This window comes from Lithobates pipiens, unplaced genomic scaffold (assembly GCF_037356315.1).
Source record: "Lithobates pipiens isolate NorthernLeopardFrog02 unplaced genomic scaffold, aLitPip1_a1.2 Scaffold_25, whole genome shotgun sequence".
Lineage (NCBI taxonomy): Eukaryota > Metazoa > Chordata > Amphibia > Anura > Ranidae > Lithobates > Lithobates pipiens.
In genome coordinates this window covers 99,918,179-99,939,516 of record NW_027507787.1, presented here as the reverse complement: position 1 = coordinate 99,939,516, position 21,338 = coordinate 99,918,179, and the positions used below count along the sequence as shown (strand labels likewise).

Below are 21,338 nucleotides of genomic sequence, written 5' to 3'. Positions count from 1 at the left end.
GTGCGGTGAGCCTAAGCATAATGTGCTCAGCCTCAATGTTCAGTGTGCAGGCTCCACGGCCTGTCTGGGCAGCGCTGTCTTTATGCACTATTCAGATTGGTGGTGAGTTGCCGCCGCCCGCCAGACCCCGCCAATCACTGCAACCTCGCTGGCACTGTGTGCCCAGGACAGGTGCCATGTCAGCCAATGAGGTGCTGAGCGCAGGCACGGCGCTCCGCTCGCCTCAACATGACGTCATCCCCTCCTCCAGGCTCAGTCCAGTCCCACCCATGACAGATCAAAGGAGCCCACACAGTCTCTGGCTGTTTGGACTGTCCCACACGGTGTGTGATTGCTGAATAGCCCGAAAGAGGCTGCAGCATTTAAAAAGGAGAGAAAGAGGAAAGCACAGGGCTCTGGAGAAGTAAGCACACATCCTTTACTTTTGAAGGGAACTGTTCTGCCCAAATTATAGGGTGGGTGACTGATCCCATATTTCAACCCCAACAGGCTACCTTTAAAGATCTCCTAATAGCTATTCTACACAGATTTTGTCTGTCATCTTCACCCCCATATCATCTTCATCCCCCCCATGTCCTCTTCATCCCCCCATGTCCTCTTCATCCCCCCCATGTCCTCTTCATCCCCCCATGTCCTCTTCATCCCCCCATGTCCTCTTCATCCCCCCTGTCATCTTCATCCCCATGTCAGCTTCATCCCCATGTCAGCCTCCTACCACTCCGCCCCCCATCATCTTCATCCCCCATGTCATCTTCATCCCCATGTCAGCTTCCTACCACTCCGCCCCATCATCTTCATCCCCCTGTCATCTTCAGCCCCCCTATCAGCTTCCTATCACTCCGTCCCCATCATCTTCATCCCCCCTGTCACCTTCACCCCCCTTGTCAGCTTCCTACCACTCCGCCCCATCATCTTCATCCCCACTGTCATCGTCATCCCCCCTGTCAGCTTGCTACTACTCCGCTCTGTCATCTTCATCCCTCGTCATCTTCATCCCCATGTCAGCTTCTTACTACTCTGCCCCACGTCATCTTCAACCCCCCTGTCATCGTCATCCCCCTGTCAGCTTCCCACACTCCACTCCCATCATCTTCATCCCCATTTCCAGCTTTCTACCACTCCACCTCCTTAAATTTACTGGTGTCACATATGATGAATGCAGGAACAATTTTTTTTCTTCCAGTGACAACACGGACAGAAGGACATTTGTCCTTCCAGTCAAACCACCAATGCAGGGACTTTTTTGTTCTTTCAGTGAAACCATAGATACCCAAGTCCCTGCTCACCCATAGTGCAGTGTGACCTGTGCTTTTTTACTTATAGTGGAATGTTTTTACCTATGATTTTTTTGCGCAATTGCGTATAGTTTATATACTGTGGGCCGGTCTGGATGAAGTCCAGGGCCAAATTTTTGTCCCAGTCCAGCCCTGGTCCCTACCCACAAGGAGCTTAGAATCTAAGATGCCTAACTCACATTCATACATACAGAGGCCATTTTAGACAGGATCCAATTAATCTACCAGCATGTCTATGTAGTTTGGGAGGAAACTGGAGTACCCAGAGGAAACCCACGTAGGCACATAGAAAACATGCAAACTCCAGGCAGGTAGTGCCGTGGTTGGGATTCCACCCAGCGAACGGCTGTCCCATGCTAACCACTACACCACTGTGCCAACCAAAGTTGCACAATTTCCAGTACAACTTTGGAGCGCGACTTTCATGCAACGTTTGGTGCCACTTTGATCTAACTTTACATTCTCTGTACCAAATTTGCATCAAACATCACAACAAAGTAGTGCAGGAACCTTTTCAAAGTCGCTGCAACTTTGCAGCCCAATACACACTATCAGATTTTCTGCTGATTTTTGTCTTCAGATATTCCAAAACCATGTAGTGCAAGGGCCTGCCTGATTGCATACAAATTGAAGCTCCTAAGGTTTGACCTCATATTATATGGTTTTGGTAAATCTGAAGACAAAAATCAGCAGAAAATCTGATAGTGTGTATGGGACTTTAGTCATGGGTGCTATTGAAAAAAATGGGGTGCGACTTGCCTTAACCCCCCTAGCGGTAATCCCGAGTCTGGCTCGGGTTAGGAATTTACTGATAGGAGCGGTAACCCCGAGCCAGACTCGGGATCGCTTCGCTGGATGCAGGGGAGGACACAGTGAGACTACTTTACCTTGTCCCCTGTCTTCCGCTCGATTCACAGTGCCGAATGCCGCCGAGCTCCGTTCCCTGCGGCGTTACGGCGCACGGGAGCGGATAACGGCGGCAAATTCAAAAAAGTAAAAGTACACAAAACACACACAGCACTGTAATCTTACAGATTACAGTGCTGTATTACAAAATTACACACCCCCTTTGTCCCTAGTGGTCTGTGCAATGCCCTGCATGCACTTTTATATTATAAATACAGTTTTTTCTGCCTGGAATTTGGAGATTGTCCATAGCAACCAAAAACTGTCCCTTTTTCAGTGTTTTAGGATTTGATTACATTATTGAATATTTTTTATTATTCTTTATTATATTAGAAACTTTATCATACCCGGGATGTCTACTAGACTCTGGTTTGAACATATTTAAGAGAGTTATTCCTAAGAATTACAGGACTACAATATAAGACGCCAAATTTCCATGCAAAATAATTGTACCGCTTTCAGCACCTAAATCCAGACTGAATCATCCCGCCAGGGAGGTTAACACACTTCTGTTTTAGGGTGTGACCACTTTGAATAGAAGAGGAGTGGAGACGCCTTTTAACAGCAGCATGGTGAATCTGGGGAGAGGATAGTGTTAGCCCTTGTACACACGGTCTGAGATTCCGACGGAATGTGTCCTATCGGACCGTTTTGTTGGATACTCCGACTGTTTCCATCCGAATATCCGTCGGACCCAATTTTCCAACATGTTGGAAATATTTTCCAACAAACTGGTCCGATCGGACATACTCTGATCATGTGTAGAGAATTCCGATTGGACAAAGTTCCACGCATGCTCAGATCAAATTCATACACCAAAGCTATTGGATACTAGTGTGAAAGTAGTCCTGTCGTAACGAAATAATGTCATCACGTTCTGAACAATCGGATTTTCCGACAACTTGGTCCGACCGTGTGTATGCAACAGTTTCGGACACAATCCGTTGGACAAAATCCGACGGATTTGGTTGTCGGGAATCTCCGATCGTGTGTACAAGGGCTTAGATGCACTAGCAGATTTAGATGCACTTAACTAACACATTAAAACCAAACTCCAGTAAAAACTCTTTAAGCAGTTACATTATTCTTTTGGGATAAAGGTTTCACTTGAATGAATAAAAAATGACCATTTTAAACACCCCTGTCAGTGTTAAATGATCTGTCTCAACCCTCTGCCACTTTTGTAGGACAGATAGGTGGTCTTTTACAGACCTACAGGCCAGAAAAACAGGTAAAAATTAAGACAAAAAATCCTACAAAAACCAATGCAGAAAGCACATTTAAAGTGGTTGCAACCTGATCCTTTACAGCAGGATATGAGGCATAGTGCATGTGCTGTGCCATTTGTCCCTCTATATGTTCTAAAAAAAATATGGTTGATCCTGACAGTTTCTGTGTCCCCCTGTCTGTGCTGATGTGCTGCTGATCTCTGATTACTGTGGTCAGGTTACGTGCCTCTGTCATCCCGCTGTTGCTCCTCTCTCCCACTCCCTCTCTGCCTGTCAGCTCAGGAGTCTGTTATCCATCTCCGGCCGCCCCTCCGGCCGCTATAGCTGTTAAAATTACTAGTGACACATCATGGATCCCCTTTTTACATGAAGATTTATTGTGAAGCGTGTGTGTTTAAAAAAATTATTTAGCAAAATACATTATTTAAAGCGCCACTGGGCGCTCACGTGACCTGCCGCCGCTCTTCTCCTCTTCTCCTGGCGGATGTCAGTGGGTAAACACAGCCCCCCCCACTGTAGTGCTCGGATCAAGGAGGGAAAGCAGAGGGACCGGCAGGAACACCAAGGATTTCACATAAAGGGAAACAATACAAAGAGAACAGATGGGGCTGCACTGACGGGCACTGATAAGGTGGCACTGATGGGCACCAATGAGGTAGCACTGATGAGGTGGCATTAATGGGCACTAATATGCGGCACTGGTTGGGCACTGATAGGCGGCACTGATGGGCACTGATAGTTGGTACTGACATACAGCACTGATGGGTACACATAGGTGGCACTGATGGGCATTGATAGTGGCACGGATGGGCATGGATGGGCATTGATAGGTGGCACTGATGTACTGTAATGTATGGTACTGATGGATGCCAATCAGTGCCAAACAACAATGCCTGCCAATCAGTAATGTCCATGGTGGGCACTGATTGGCATCCATTGTGGGCACTCATTGGCATCGCTGGTAGTCTAGGGTAGCATACCTGGTGGTGACATCCCTGGTGGTCCAGTGTGGGCATCCTTGGGGGGGGGGGGGGGCTGAGCTGATAATCGATCAGCACAGACCCCCCCTGTCAGGAGAGCAACCGATCGTCTCTCCTCTACTCGAGTCTGTCAGACGCGAGTGGGGAAAAGCCGATCATTGGCTCTTCCTATTTACATCGTGATCAGCCATGATTGGACATGGCTGATCATGTGATAAACAGTCCTGTCAGAGACTCTTTACCTAGATCGGAGTTGTGGTGTGTCAGACTGGCACACTGCAACAACGATCACCGTCATACGCGTTCCCGGGGGTGCGCAGCGGCTTAATATCTGGACAGGATGGAGGGGGGTTTAAGTGCCCAGTAAGCAAGTGGTTAAATCAGGGTTCCCAGAGCATCCCTTATGTTAGAGTCCCCAGAGTTCTCCCTTACATCAGAGTCTGCAGAGTCCCCCCTTACAGTGAAAGGGAACTCTGCGAGTTCAGATGTAAAAGGGGAACTCTGTGGACTCTGATGTAGAGGGGGGACTCTTGTTATTAAATTCATGTGATTAGAAATGTTATTTAATAGCAAAATATTTGTATAGTTTATAATACAAAAAAAATTGCTGTGTTCAGGTTTGACTTGAAGAAAAGGTGGCAACCCTACTCCTGAGTCCTGTACCAGCAGTTGAGGTCGGTGACTTTCTAATTAGTGCAGCATTAGGATTACGGCCCAGATCTAAAAGAATGGCAGTAGATAAAAAGGCTGACTGATTTCTGTGAGTCACAACTTCAGTTTTAAACCACCCCCCAAAATTCTTTTAGGCTTCAGACACAATAATCTTCTACTCCATTTTTATTAAACAAACATTGACATTGGCCCTTGTAGGCCATCATTGTTTGTTTCTATTCACGTGGCATACCAGCCCGAGGGGGCTGCCAGTTTCAAATGGCCTTTTCTGTAACCTGACACAAGAAAAGAGGAAGCAGGTAATCGATTTGACAGGAAGATGATCAGCCGGAATTGTGGCTGCTGCCTGAACTGAACAATGAATTTGAAAAAAAAAAAAAATATATTCAGTGACAGTAATCATTCCTGAACTGGCCAAGAATAATGTATATCTGGTAAGAAACAATGTAAACTATCTGAAGAATCCATGTAATTATCACAGGAATGGAATGCACAAGCCATCATACTAAAAAAACTCTTATGCCGCGTACAGACGGCCGGACTTTCCGGCAGACTAGGTCCAACAGTCTTCCTGATGGACTTTCGGAAGACTTTCCGAACGAATGGACTTGGCCACACACAATCACACCGAAGTCCGACAGATTCAAACGTGATGACGTACAACAGGACTAGAATAAGGAAGTTCATAGTCAAAAGCTGCCCTATCGTCGGTTTTCGTCCATCGACTAGCATACAGACGAACTGATTTTTCCACCGGACTCGAGTCCGTCCGAAAGATTTGAAACATGTTTTAAATCTAAAGTCTGTCTGATTTTTAGACAGCAAAGGTCCGATGAAGCCCACACATGGTCGAATTGTCCAGCGGATTCGTTCCATCGGACCTTTGCTGTCAAAAAGTCCGGCTGTGTGTACTCGGCATTACTCTCAAATGATTCTCATCCTGATACATAGTTACATAGTTAGTCGGGTTGAAAAAAGACACAAGTCCATCCAGTTCAAGTCCTAATACATTGGATTCAACTACCTGATCCCCAGGTAGATGTGTATCATGCCTGCTTTGAATACTCTTGATGTACAATTCTGTTCTGTGATGTTTTTATTTGTATTTCCTTATGATGAATAAAAACTTTTCTATTAAAAAACAAAACTCCAGTTTAAATAAGAAGAAGGATATAGTTTTAAAGCAATAATAAACCCAAAAGCAAACAATTTATTATATTTCAGTATACCAATTCATTTTTTTAAGGCTTTCTTTCTTCTTCTTTTTCATCTGGTAATCCAACCAGTAAGTCTTTTGTTGTTCACAGCACAAACTCTCCAGCAGAATGTATCAGTTTACATAAAGGACACTTAAAGGGGTTGTAAAAGTTTGTGTTTTTTCACCTTAATGCATCCTATGCATTAAAGCAGAGCTCCACCCTAAAGTGGAACTTCCGCTCATTGGAACCCCCCCTCCGGCGCCACAATTGGCACCTTTCAGGGGGGAGGGGGGTGCAGATATCTGTACAGGTATCTACAGGTATCTGCCTCCGCTTCCGGCATAGATATCCGCAGAATTTGAGGATATTTATGCCACTTCCTGCAGGTCCCCCTCTGTCTGCTGGGAAACACATGGATCCCAGAGACAGCGGGGACCATCCTTATTGCGCAGCGTGACTCGCGCATGCGCAGTAGGGAACCGAGAAATGAAGCCGCAAGGCTCCACTTCCTGATTCCCATACCCAAGATGGCGGCGGCAGCACCCGAGAGAGGATCGAGAGATCGGCATCGGGTGCCGACATCGCAGGCGCGCTGGGCGGGTAAGTGTCCTTATTTTAAAAGTCAGCAGCTGCAGTATTTGTAGCTGCTGACTTAAAAAAAAAAAGGCGGAACTCAAGCTTTAAGGTGAAAAAACCCCTGTCAGTGACCAGCCCCACATCCCCCCTGTTTTACTTACCTGAACCCTCTAACTTGACCCACGGGGACATGCTCTTCCTCTGCCTGGGGTTCTCTGCTCTTGATTGGATAGATTGATAGCAGCACAGCCATTGGCTCCCACTGCTATCAATCAAGTCCAATGACTCAGGTGCCAGGGGGCAGGACCGAGTCCTGCATTCGGCCTCTATGGACGCTGAATGCTGGATTCGGAAGCAGGCTCAGTTCTATCAGGAGATGGATTGGAGACTGTGGAGGAAAGGGAGGAACAAAGAAGACAGAATAAAACAGCCCTTTTATGCAATGCACAGGATTAACCACTTAGGTTCTACAGTGAGTATAACAAACATGCTTTATTGCCTATTGTACATACAGACTGATTTTACTGTTGTGGGTTTAGTAGCACTTTAATAAATAAAATAAAGAATACCTTACTAAATATAGCTGACTAACTCAAGCTTCAATTACATAGTAGCATAGAATTATTCCTGGTGCATACCCCTATGAAATACTAAAGAGGACCGGCCACATAGAAGAGCTAAAATCAAATTTCTCTGCATGTTCATCATGGCATTTTCCTGCATGAAAAGTAATTGTAATTCCATTTTGATAATACCTAAACACTCTAAATGCCAAATGTTTATAAGAACATATTTTACTGTACCTTCCTTGGTTAAATGAATTCCCCCTCAACTAGGTATGATCTTATTTTGTAGGTAGACACCCCAGGACAGGAAGCTGGTATACAGTGGTTGCAACGGATCCTACAGAAAAAGCACTAGAAAACATAATGGACAGAGGATTAGCTACACTTAAAACTCATCGCTTTGTACAGAAGAGTGACCAGGTTTTTGTTTGGTATGATGGACAGATCGCCAGAATGTTGGATCTACAAGAGTTCCGAACAGTTAGCTCAGGTGAGTACATGAGTTGTTGCCTCAATTATGTTTTACAGAGGTCCTTTAAATTAATACTTTTGGTTGGAGCCCTTCTTTAAAAGCGTTAAGGTCCTGTGGAGAAACCAGAAAGGTGATGGATAAGCACGGCATTAACACTCCTTTCATGTAGATTCAAGTTTGCTGCTACCTATTGAACTGCTACCTAATATATATAAGAAGGCCAGTATGGTGGCCTGAATTTATGGGAGGAGCCCGGAGGGGTATTTAATCAGCCCATTCGGCTGTGTTCCTTGTCGGTTCCTGTGTGCAATATCTGGTATGTCAGAGATCTAGGGCCGACTATTCAAGACCATACGTTGTGAGTTCAGTGTTCGTGAGTTCCCGTGTTCGTTAGTCCCATCTCCGTGAGTCTGTGTTACGAGTCCGTCTTGTCTTCGTGAGCGCTCATGTGTTGTCGTTGTCCGAGTGTCGCAATACTCGAAATTGCCGTTATCGTACAACGCATCTGGTCCGGCTGTCGCAGGTAGGGCTTCGGCTCCTATTTCTTATTTCATGTTTTTACTATGTCACTAAACTGATATTCTGAACTCACGAACCACTCACAAACATTTCACGATCACCACTCAACCACTCACAAACAGTTCCGATCATGTCGCACGCATTCGTTACCTCAAACATCGGCTGCTCCTTAGCTTCTCGAAAGAAGTCGTCACTCGTTCGTGGCACATCGGTCATGCCACATTAGGCATTCATTTCGCTGACATTTCATTCATTCCGACTAGTCCCTAGTCGTTTCTAAACATTTCGAATCGTTCAAATCATTTCTAAAAGTTAACCGCTTGCTCATCATGTCAGAATGTTCTAATCAGTCCGGATCATTTCAAATCATTTTCTAAATAATTTCATTCATTTCTGTCACGTACCGCGCTCCGATTCGAATCTAGTCACATCTTTCATGCACCGATTCGCTTCGGTGTGCCCCAGTTTTTTCGGCCTCATTTTAGTACATGCTCCAGAGACAGTCACTCGCAGGTTCAGGCGCAGTCTCTGATTCTTGTCTTTGTCATGGCATATCATTTCTTGTCACGTATTATGCTCCATTACGAATCCAGTCACATTTCAGGAATGCACCGAATCGCCCCGGTGCGCCCAGTTGTTTGGCCTCATTTCTGTACATGCTCCAGAGACGGATTCTTTGTTAAATCATTGGTCCAGTCGTTGATTCTTGTCTCTGTCATGGCGTATCATTTCTGGTCACTTATTACGCTCCGATTCTAATCCTGTCGCATTTTTCAGATGCACCGATTCGTTCCGGTGTGCCCAGCTGTTTGGCCTCATTTCGGTACATGCTCCAGAGACAGGATTCATTTGTCAATCATGGGCTCACCCTCTGATTCTTGTCTTTGTCATGGGTATCATTTTGTTTCACCTATCACGCTCCGATATGAATAGTCACACCTGTGCACTAAATGCGTCTCGGCGTGCCCCAGGACAAGCCTCATTTCAGTACATGCTCCAGAGTCCGTTTCGTGCTCAGTCGTAAGATTACGGCATGGCGATCCGGGCCTCTGCCATGGCAGACTCACTCATTTCACTGTCACGTACTGCACCCCGGTTCAAATCCAGTTGTTCTACAATGTTCCGATTCCTGCCAGGGGGCCTTGCTCATTGGCTTCATTTCACTAATTGCCTCATTTCAGTACATGCTCCAGAGTCCGGTTCGCTGTCAGTTGTGTCTGCAACGCGACCGAGTCATGCCTCTGTCATGGCAGACGTTTCACTTAAAGGCAACATTTCATTTTGTTTGTTTGTCTCATTTCATTTTATTTTCATTTCATTTGAAAACTCACCACCCCACTGAAGTCACTATTTCAGCTAGTTGTCTGTAAACAGGTGTAGAACTCAACAAGTTTTGCCTTCATATTCTTAGGTCAGTCGAGTTTCAGTAGGTCCACCCTGCACCTGTTCGGACGGGGCCTCCTTAGGTAAGAAAAGAAAAAAAATGGAGAAGGCGCAAGTAATCAGGAGTGCCCTTTTCATTAGGTATGTATACCATCAGAGATCACCAGCGAGTCTTGTAATCCATGTCACCCTAAATAGGTTCCGCTCAGAGAGAATCCAACCCCGAGGACAAGTTGGCTCGCCCAGGCTTGGACTACACCACCATGTCCCTAGCCGGCAGTGAGGATCTCACGGCCCCGTTGTCCCCCTCTCCAGTCTCAGAGAAAGGCAGCCTGCGGTCCCCCAGAGCGTGGACCATTCCAAAACTGACATCAGAGTTGAGGCGTAGAGGTGTGCCCTTTCCTGCGACAGCCAGGAAAGCTGAGTTCTTCAAGCTCCTCTTCCCTCCTCCAGCCATGGCAGGATCCTGTACCCAGCAGGCTTCCCTGGATTCTATCGCCTCCTCTATCACTTAACTTCATACCCTGGTGTCTTCCCTGGCTACCTTAGTTTCTGAGGTCCAGAATAGGGTGGCCCTCCTGGAGACCTGCCCGCCCGTTTCTTCTCCCGAACCAGCAGTAGCCCAGGCAGTGGCTATTCCTCTCACAGGTACCACAGGGTGCAGTACCGTGGTGTACCCTTCTCATCTGGTCCCGGCCAACGTCAGGAAGGACATCCTAGAGGGCAAGGACGTCAATCTCGCCTCCCTGCTCATCTCTGTCCATGATCTTGCGGAGAATAAGGTGTACACGTGGGGGGATGTGTCAGTGGTCCTCAAGGTCAAAGATCCCAGGCTGGACAGGAAGCTTTCAGTCACAGAATTTAGATTGGCCTTTGGCATGTTGAGGGATGTCATCTGCTCAGCCTCCCCCAGCAGGAGAGAGGAGCTGGATCAATACCTCCACACTGTCGTAGACCTGAGCTACAAATATGTGGGTTTTGGTTTCTACGACTATCACCGCTCTTTCTCTGCTAAAGCGGCCGCCAGGCTCCTGCCATTCCAGATGCCTACTGACTGGAGCGTCATGGACACTGAGCTGTTCTGCCACCACTTTGCGGGTCTACGTTCTCCCCTCTGCGCAATTTGCCAGTCGGCCACCCACACCGCCAACTGGTGTGCCAACTCAATAGCAGCTCGCTCCTCAGAAAACCCTTCTACCTCGGGTACAGCTCAGGGCCAACAGGCCCCCGCACGCCTGCCTCAGTTAGATAAATTTGGACGCCCAGTCAAGACCATAGGAGGAGCAGCAATCTGAAATAATTATAACTACGGCTCATGTAACTTTAGTCAATGCCGGCTGCTCCATATTTGCACCCTGTGCCAAAGGGCTCACCCCAGGCTCATGTGCGAGGTTAAACAGCTCAAGAAATCGTGACTGAGCCGGGTCGACGTCTCGTGGCTTAGCTTCTACCTTGCTTCACACCCCACTCCCTCGCTGACCATCTACCTCATTCAAGGCTTCACCCAAGGCTTCCACACGGGTCTCATCTGTCTCCCTCATGTCACATATGAGTGCCGGAACCTACGGTCGGCGGCCATCGACGAACAGGCCATAGACCAGCTCCTGCAAGCCGAGTTAGATCGGGACTTTATGATAGGCCCCTTCACCCAGCCCCCCTTCAACATCTGGAGAGTCAGCCCTATTGGGCTTGTCAAGGGCAAGTTTTCAAATAAATTGAGATTGGTGTACGATTTGTCAGCGCCTCATTCCTCTACTATCCCCAGTCTGAATTCTCTCATCCCATCCGAGGAGTTCTCTCTTAAATATGCCTCTGTAGACATGGCCATCCAGGCCATACTCAAGTCAGGCACGGGCACCTGGCTCTCCAAGGCCGATATCTCGGATGCCTTCAAGCTCCTTCCCATCCTCCCATCTCTTTGGTGCTGGCACGGCATCAAGTGGAGGGAGCTATATTACTTTGCTACCAAGCTGACCTTCGGGTCTAAAAGCAGCCCCTGGCTCTTTGACACATTTGCACAGTTGCTTACGTGGATCCTTCTACACGAAGCCCAGTGTCAAGAGGTCATACACTACCTGGACGACTTCCTGTTGAGTGAACTACCCGGCTCACCTCCGGGGGACCTGGATAAGTTAAGGGTGGTATTCAGGAACCTCAATGTGCCTATTGCGGAACACAAGGTGGATGGTTTAGCGCAGTCCATCACCTTTCTCGGGGGTTAACTTGGACACCGACACCATGCAGGCCAGCCTCCCCCCGGATAAACTGGCCCGCATCAGGGCGGTCCTGAGGGACTTCGCCCACTCCAGAGCATGCACCAAAAAACAGTTGCAATCCCTTCTCGGCATGCTGAACCATGCGTATCATCCCCCAGGGTTGCTCCTTTGTGTCCCGCCTACTGGTGTTCCTGTCCCACATGCAGGATCGTGAGCAGGTCCTCAGCCTTGATTCCACGGCGATAGCGGACCTCTCTATGTGGGAGGAATTTCTGTCATCCTGGAATGGCATATCCTTGTTCATTCCCTCGGTATCTTCCCTTTCACCCCAGGTGGTGACCGACGCTGCTGCCTCCACAGGCTTCCCGGCAATCTTTGGCCACCCATGGTTCACAGCTCCCTGGCCTCCCCAGATACTGGCAATACCATGCTTTTCCAAAACGTCCTCCCTTTTTGAATTGTACCCCCATCGTAGCAGCAGCACGCATCTGGGGCCGCAGCTGGTCGGGCCAAACCATGGCCTTTTCGACAGATAACTTGGCCACTGCAGAAATCATTAATAAAGGTAGGTCTAGGTCTCTAGTGGTGATGTCCTTCCTGCGTCGGCTGGTTCAGCACTCGTTACTATTTCATTTCAATGTCTACTGCTCCTTTATCCCCGGTAAACACAATCTGGCAGCAGATGCCCTCTCGCTTTAATTTTATCTCGTTTTTTGAACAGGTGCTCGAAGCCGAACCAATGTCAGCAGCTATCCCGGCCTGGTCTCAGCTGACCCTGGACTAGCCCCACACCTTCTAGCAGCAACTCAACTCATCAACTCTTCTCTCTCACGCAACACCCTCAAGGCCTACCAATTGGCCTGGAGGGCCTTCAACCATTTCATGACATACCGCGGTACGGAGACATCCCATGTCAAACAAGTCCTGGCCTTTATCTCCTACTGCCACTCGGAACTCGCATTATCCCAAAGTACAATCCGGCTGTATCTATCCGGCGTTCAACATTTCACGCCCCTCCAGGACCCTACTGAACCCTCGTTGTTTTCTTACCATGCCGTACGGGCTGTCTTGCGTGGTGTCCAGAGGCGCCAGCCAGTGGTCAGCACCAAACGCCTGCCTATTACAGGAGATATCTTCAGGAGCATGTCAGATATCCTGGCCATGTCACCCTTTGGTCTTCACCCTAGCGTGGTCTTACAAGCAGCCATACATCTGGCCTTCTACGGCTTCTTACGGCCGGGAGAGTTCACCTGTAACAACCCCGCAGAACGTATGCTTCGCAAACGCCACCTGGTCCGTTACGAAGACCATTTCATCTTACATCTAGCAGTCTCCAAAACACAACAGGTTGGCTCTGGTATGGACATCCATTATTATAAGACCAACAACAGCTGGTGTCCAGTCTCCACTCTCACCCAGCTGTTGTCCCTACTGGCCGGTCAACTAGACACTAGTCCACTCCTACCGTTCCATACCAAGCCCCTAAATGCTGCTCGGTTCATGGAACATGTTAGGGTACTTCTACGTATCCTTCAGCTCAACCCTGCTCAGTACTCTGGACACTCGTTCTGTATCGGGGCAGCCTCAACAGCCTCCCGCCAAGGGGTCCCGGACCACGTAATCAGGAAACTGGGCAGATGGAAGTCCACTTGCTTTGCCCGCTATATTCCCAATCCACAAGTAGAGATGGCCCAGGCCTTCATCAAACTCACTCAGTAACTAAATTAAGTCAATAAAGAAAAATCCCTACCTGAATGTTTTTGCCCCCTTATTTTGGTATATACCGCACGTTAGACCAAGGCACACTTTCAGGTCCATTTCAAGTGGTAAGTTTGTGTTAACCCTGTTTGTCATCCTTATCCATACCGGCCATAGGGGCTCTGAACCATAAAAAGGAAGGCCAGTATGGTGGCCTGAATTTATGGGAGGAGCCCGGAGGGGTATTTAATCAGCCCGTTCGGCTGTGTTCCTTGTCGGTTCCTGTGCGTGATACCCACCCTCCCATCCCCTTTTTAGGGCATTTCTCAAGGCATCATACTCCTCACAAGAGTACTCATTGCACTTCATTTCATGTTCATTTCATTTAATCCTCATTTCTTATCTAGGGTATGCCCCCTTATTTTGGTATACCGTACGTTAGACCAAGGCACACTTTCAGGTCCATTTCAAGTGGTAAGTTTGTGTTAACTCGGTTTGTCATCCTTATCCGTACCGGCCATAGGGCTCTGAACCATAAATCATATTATATATGATTCGATATATACTGGATAATATGTAGCCTTCTACAGTGAGGGAAAAAAGTATTTGATCCCCTGCTGATTTTGTACGTTTGCCCACTGACAAATAAATGATCAATCTATCATTTTTAATGGTAGGTTTATGGTAGGTTTATTATAACAGTGATAGACAGATTAACAACAAAAATATCCAGAAAAATGCATTAAAAAAAGTTATAAATTGATTTGCATTTCAACCGCTTGCCATCCGGCCCATAGCCAAATGACGGCTACAGGGCGATTGCATAACTCTGGGAGGGCATACAGTGACGTCCTCCCAGAATCCCGTTCTCGCGCACCCCTTGGGGCTTGCAGCCACTCCTTTGTTGCCTTGCCCATGTGTTTTGGGTCATTGTCATGCTGGAATACCCATCCACGACCCATTTTCAATGCACTGGCTGAGGATAAGAGGTTCTCACTCAAGATTAACGTTACATGGCCCTGTCCATCATCCCTTTTGATGCAGTGAAGTTGTCTTGTCCTCTTAGCATTAAAACACCCCAAAAGCCTAATGTTACCACCTTCATGTTTGACGGTGGGGATGGTGTTCTTGGGGTCATAGGTAGTATTCCTCCTCCTTCAAACACGGCGAGTTGAGTTGATGTCAAAGAGCTAATTTTGGGCTCATCGGACCACAACACTTTCACCCAGTTCTACTCTGAATCATTCAGATGTTCATTAGCAAACTTCAGATGGGCCTGTACATGTGCTTTCTTGAGCAGGGGGACCTTGCGGGTGCTGCAGGATTTCAGTCCTTCAAGGCGTAGTGTGTTACCAATTGTTTTCTTGATGACTATGGTCCAAGCTGCCTTGAGATCATTGACAAGATTCTGCCATGTAGGTCTTGGCTGATTCCTCACCGTTCTCATGATCATTGAAACTCCACGAGTTGAGATCTTGCATGGAGCCCGGGACTGATGGAGATTGACAGTTATGCTGTGTTTCTTCCGTTTGCGAATAATTGCACGAACGGTTGTCACCCTCTCACTAAGCTGCTTGGCGAGGGTCTTGTAGCCCATTCCAGTGTTGTGTAGGTCTACAATCTTGTCCCTGAAATCCCTGGACAGCTCTTTGGTCTTGGCCATGGTGGAGAGATTGGAATCTGATTAATTGCTTCTGTAGACAGGTGTCTTTTATACAGGTAACAAGCTGAGATTAGGAGCACTCTCTTTAAGAGAGTGCTCCTAATCTCAGCTCATTACCTGTATAGAAGACACCTGGGAGCCATAAACATAGCTGATCGATAGGATTCAAATACTTATTTCCCTCATTAAAATGCAAAGCAATTTATAACTTTTTGGAAATGCATTTTTCTGGATATTCTTGTTGTTATGCTGTCTCTCACTGTTAAAATAAAGCTACCATAAAAATTATAGACTGATCATTTCTTTGTCAGTGTGCAAACATACAAAATCAGTGGGGGGATCAAAAACTTTTTTGCTTCACTGTAATATCACCTCTCTGTTCCAGCACCTTCCCCAAACGCCCCCCCCCCCCGGCTCATTGTTTGGGAGACATCCCAATTTTTAATATGAGAAGTTATGAAAGCCTGAAAAACAGGTATACATATTCAAATTATTTGCTACAGAAGATGAAAATGAAAATGAAAATCATCACTGACAAAAATTGTGAAAATATTCACACTCAATTATCCAATCATGTTATAAACATCTGCACATGATTCATTATTCAAACTGATTAGGAATTTGTTTTTCACCTGATTAGATAAACTAAGTGAATATTCACACTTTTTCCAGGTGAAAATGCTCAGCTTCTTTAGTAAATTAGCCTCTATGTTGCATTACAAGTTCCCTTAAAGTGGATGTAATCCCTAACAACACCAGCCCCTGTAAAATGGGCCAAATTTTTTATGTAACCTATAGCAACACCAGCCCTCTTAAATTCTACCCACTTTAGGTCTAAACTACGGCCATCACCAGCTCCTTTAAGTGTCTTCCACTTACTGGTGCAACTTGCATGCTTTGGGTTAAAGCTTTCGGCATCAGTGTGGAGAGGATTCCCAATTTATGGTGGATGTCCAGTCCGGGGCTCTCTCTTGCCCTCATTGCAGTCCCACTCATCTGCATTCATAAGCTTCACACAGTCTCCTGTATCATGTGAGTTGAAAAAGGGTCTGGGCTCTGAAACGTGTTGTTTTCTGGGGACTGTCTGTTGCTTTCCGATGTGTACACATAGAGGTATACCAAGTGGGTTGTTTGGTTTCATTTCCCTCTTTGATCGTCGAATATTTATGTATATATGTCAAATACTTCCGGGTAGGCTAGTTCCTGCGGCTTGAGATGTTTAGTTCCAGCATCGTTATTGTTGTTGTGATTATTCACTTTATCTTCCCCATTAGTTGCTTAGATATGAGGACTTCCGGTTATCGGCGCAGATTCGGCGCCATCTTGGTATACCTCTCGATCGAATAATTCTATGCCATTCTACGCCATTTTGGTACATTTCGCCATACTCTCCTAGGGTATAATCCGACGTCGTTCGACGCTATTCTGATACATCTTATTATACCCCTTGAGGGAAAAATTTGACGCTGGTCGACGCCATTTTGGTACACCTTCCCCACACAGCTTTTCCTTAGTGATTGTCCGCAGCCCGGCGGTGACGTTAGACGCCGCCGGGCTGGGCGGGCTGGTTTAAATGCGGCCATTCAGACCGCCAATTGCTCTGCCTGTCTGTCTTTTGCAACTAGAGGAGAGTGAACTCTGTGACTCAACAGACCTTATCGTGCTCCCAGCAGATCTTTTGTTCACCTATTGCTAGGTATGCTTAATAGGCATTTGGTGTCCCTTGTACTGGTGACTACCTTATACCTATGATAATATCTGTTCTTTGTCTTTTATTGATTTATTCATACTTATTTAACTAACATTACAGGGGCTCCTGTCCATCTGTTTCTTATTGCACAAACCGTGTCTCAACTATCGAATTTGAACCAGCAGGTTCATATAAGCAGAGCCTTGGCTGATCTTATTGTTTCACTACATTTAGGTAATGGCACATTTGCCTATGCTTTCTTGAACGTGGTGCGATTTATATGCGTACACATACTTAGACCTTTCATGTTTGTTTAGGTCCTATTTTTGGCAGCCTTCCTATGACCTCCGATATGGACCGCCCAGCATCAATTTTTGGGCTCTTATCTTGATCCCAACATATTAGAACATAGTCGAATGGGACGCGCAGTTGTACAACAAATATGGTGTGTAGGTGAGATCACATTTTGGATATATATCGTTTGCATTATAAACAAGTGTTTCAATGTTTTTTTCTTGACCCTCATGCATACTTTATTGTATCCTATAACTTTAACGTTATAATGTTTGAGTGTTAGTTAGCATGAACTATATTCATGTATGTATCCAATTTTCATTTATGTATGTATTCATTTCATTTACAGTTTATCTACTAGATATACCAACTACTCCTGAGGAATCTCATTTTCGGAGCGAAACATGTTGAGTGGTATATTCTACAAGCTCCATAAACTGTATCAAAACCTTTAATCAAATAATGTGATTAAGTGTTTTTATTTTTATATTGTTTTGTATCTCTTTTTTGTAATAAAAATCTGTGTCATTTTTATGCTATTTTTTTCTTTGATATTGTTTCTATTACGATAACATCAGCACCTTGAAAGTCCCTAAGGGCTAGATCCCTTGTCCCTGTTGTGTTTTTCCATATATATTGGGATGTGGTGCTAAGATTCATCCAGGATATACCTCCTCTGTGTACATACTTGCAGTAGCAGACAGAGAACGTGGTTCTATGACAGTCCAATTAAAAAGCAGGCTGAGTTCAGAGAATAGTCCAATATCCGATCCAGGTAAAAGACAGGGAGATCAGGGAATAGTTCGATATCCAATCCAGGTCATACACTAGGAAATCCAACAGCAAAGCAGTGCAGGCAAATGGGATGCTTAATGAGGAACAATGCAGGTATACTCTGTCTCTATCACAAGCAAGGGAGAGAGTGTTCAGTTTGCTTATATCAGGTGACTGACCAGATGAATCATCTTTCAGGTGAACACAGACGGGCAGAATGTAACAACCAACATCCAGATGCTGGAATGAGGAGCAGGAGCACTTAAGTGATCCTGACAATCTGTAATCCTTGACAATAAACTTCTTTTGTATTGCTCATTATTATTGTTGAATTCACTTTCCAACCTCGAAAAACCTTTTTAAAAATCTCAGGTGCATATGTAAACTAGTCTACATTTTAGAAATGTCATAATGATAACTAGTCCTTTTAATAATGCAGCAAAATATCAGAAGGCAAATTTTGAATTCCCTGTTTCTGTACCTTTTTGTATATTACTCCTATATAGGAATTCAAATCCTAAATCAAAGAAATGCTTTTTTAATTGCTTGTACTCAACATCTTTTATACAAGGTCAAAGAGAATTCCACTTACCCATATAGTTTTTTTTTTTTTTCCTGCAGAAAGGGATAATATAGCCTTTAAATGCCTAAAACGTGGGACCAACTTCCACAGCCTGGCAAGGGACGTGGAGCAGGAACGGACTAACCATTTGGACAATGAAAAAACGGTATTGCTTGAGAAAACCAACCAAATGGATGAATCTAACAAGCGGGAAGAGTCTTTAGTGGGATTGGAATGGAAAGGTGGGGCGTGGTGGAAGGTAAAGACAGAAATGTCTGAACATAAGCTGAGTGCATTTAAAGAGGTTTATAGAACAAGTGGACTTCAGGGTACAGGAGGCACACGGATAAACTTTATGGGAAGCGCCTTCTCACCTGTTCCAGCAAGACTGGGAAATAAAACTGGCACTCTCTTTAAATCTAATAAAAGTTTAGGAGTTGAATCTTTTATAAGTGATACAATAGACACCACAGCAGTGAAGAATGATCTTCTATTGTCTTACGATTTCTTGGCACTAGCAAATTCCTTTCTTCCCACACCAGAAATCTGGCCTAAATCTGAGATGCCAAACCCTCCACAGGTGCTTCCACCAACCTTCACAACCCTTGGGTCTACGGCACAAATCTGGTGTGCAAAATGCAGACTTTCCTTTCGTATGACCTCTGATCTTGTCCTTCATATGCGATCGCGGCACAAGGAGACAGGTGGTTCCATCCTGGGAAAAAGACCAAGAGAGCTGCAACTGTCCTGTCCTGTTTGTTATGCCTACTTTAGAGAACGTCACCACTTGTCCCGTCACATGACTTCCCATTGCTGAGGAATTGCTTGCTCAATCTGTTAATTCATAGAGGATATGAAAAGGGTTCAATGGGGAGATTTGCAATGCAATGCACTTAGGGTTCTTTTACGTTTTGTGTAATATTGCATAGATTTCAGGACACACAATTACAGAAGCAAAGGCTTATGAAGGAGAACCTCTCACAAACCCCTGCAGTTTTGGGTCAGAGGAAGGCATAAAGAATCCTAGGTAACTAAGCAACTGTAGTCCAATGTACATTATCGGGTAGAACAACTCCTTTCTGAACCAAGCAACCAGTCAAATGATATCCCAAGATTCAATCCAAACTAAACTTTAAGCTTAAAGCAGCTAAAAACATTCCACATTGCATCAAAACAAAAAGGTGTGTAAAATCTTACACTTTGCTTCCTTTAAAAAACAGCCACAGCCTAAAAAAAAAAGCTGGTTCTAGAACCTTTGCTTCCTGTGTAAAAGAAGTGGTCCCTCTGCAGAGGTATAACATTGCCCTCTGAAAAATCAGATTCCTAGCACTGCAATCAGCAAAGATGATGCTCCCTGCTTATTGGAGAGCTCTAATTCTGGCTCCCATGGATGAGTGTTTAACTCTGCAGAGAAACCACTGATTCCACAAGAAGCACAATTCTCTACAGCAGCATTTTTAACATTTTTAACACCCTTGAAATATCTTTCAATGCTCAGGAAACCCCTACTAATAATTGCTATAGCAAAAGTTCACAGTATATTAGTGTACTACAAACTGGTTAGTTTAACTTCTATAGTCAGTAAGAAACTTGAGAGTTTAATAAATATAATAAATAAATAAAAATCGTTTTTGCTAGAAAATAATGTTTTAAGCAATAATCAGCATAGATTCACAAAATACCAAAGTTTTCAAACAAATCTGTTTTCTTTTTATGAGGAGGTAAGCAAAAACTAAGACAAAAGAGTGGCTGTGGACATAGTATACTTGGCTTTTGCCAAAGTGGTTTCCCTACACACCGTTAATGGATAGAAAACTGGCTAAAATACCATATTCAGAGAGTAGTGATTAATAATTCACACTCTGAATTGTCTAAGGGTATTAGTGGTGTACCTCAAGGATCTGTGTTGGGACCCATACATAACATATCTATAAATGACATAGGGCAGTGATGGCAAACCTTGGCACTCCAGATGTTTTGGAACTACATTTCCCATGATGCTCAACTACACTGAAGAGTGCATGAGCATCATGAGAAATGTAGTTCCAAAACATCTGGAGTGCCAAGGTTCGCCATCACTGACATAGGTTCTGGGATTAAGAGCCCCATTTCAGTGTTTGCAGATGACACCAAGCTATGTGGTGGAATCGCATCCTTACAGGACGTCTCCAACTTACAAGTCAACCTCAATGCACTATTTAATTGGGCAACTATGTGGCAAATGGGATTTAATGTTGATAAATGTAAAGTTGTACACTTGGGGGCTAAAACATGCATGCATCATACGCACTAGGAGTAGAGAAACTGGGGGAGTCAATGGTGGAGAAGCATGTTGGTGTTCTGCTAGAGCATAGACTTAATAATAGCATTCTGTGCCAAGCTGTCATTTCTAAAGCCAGCAAAAAGAGATTTAACCTTCACATACTGAAAGGTTTCTTCAAAGTAAGAGCTGTGAAAATGTGGCATAGACTCCCACAAGAACTGGTTCTGGCCAGCTCAGTAGATTGTTTTAAAAAGGGCCTGGATGAATTCCAAAATGCACAAAATATAACTGTATATTAATATTTAGAAGTAATGACAACAGGGGTAGTTGATCCAGGGAATATCCGAGTGCCTGGTGGGGGATCAGAAAGGAATCTCCCCA

At 45.2% G+C, this 21,338-nt stretch overlaps 1 protein-coding gene across 1 annotated transcript in view; it reads left to right on the top strand.

Moving 5' to 3' along the window:
- The window catches only part of ZNF488 (zinc finger protein 488), a 56,200-nt gene extending 35,519 nt beyond the window's left edge, over positions 1–20,681 (top strand). The window contains exons 2-3 of the mRNA XM_077454769.1: positions 7,713–7,913; positions 18,754–20,681. Of these exons, the coding sequence (XP_077310895.1) occupies positions 7,787–7,913; positions 18,754–19,511 (885 nt within the window). The 5' untranslated portion in view covers positions 7,713–7,786 and the 3' untranslated portion in view covers positions 19,512–20,681. The remainder of the gene's footprint in view (positions 1–7,712; positions 7,914–18,753) is intronic.
- Positions 20,682–21,338: the final 657 nt, after the last annotated feature.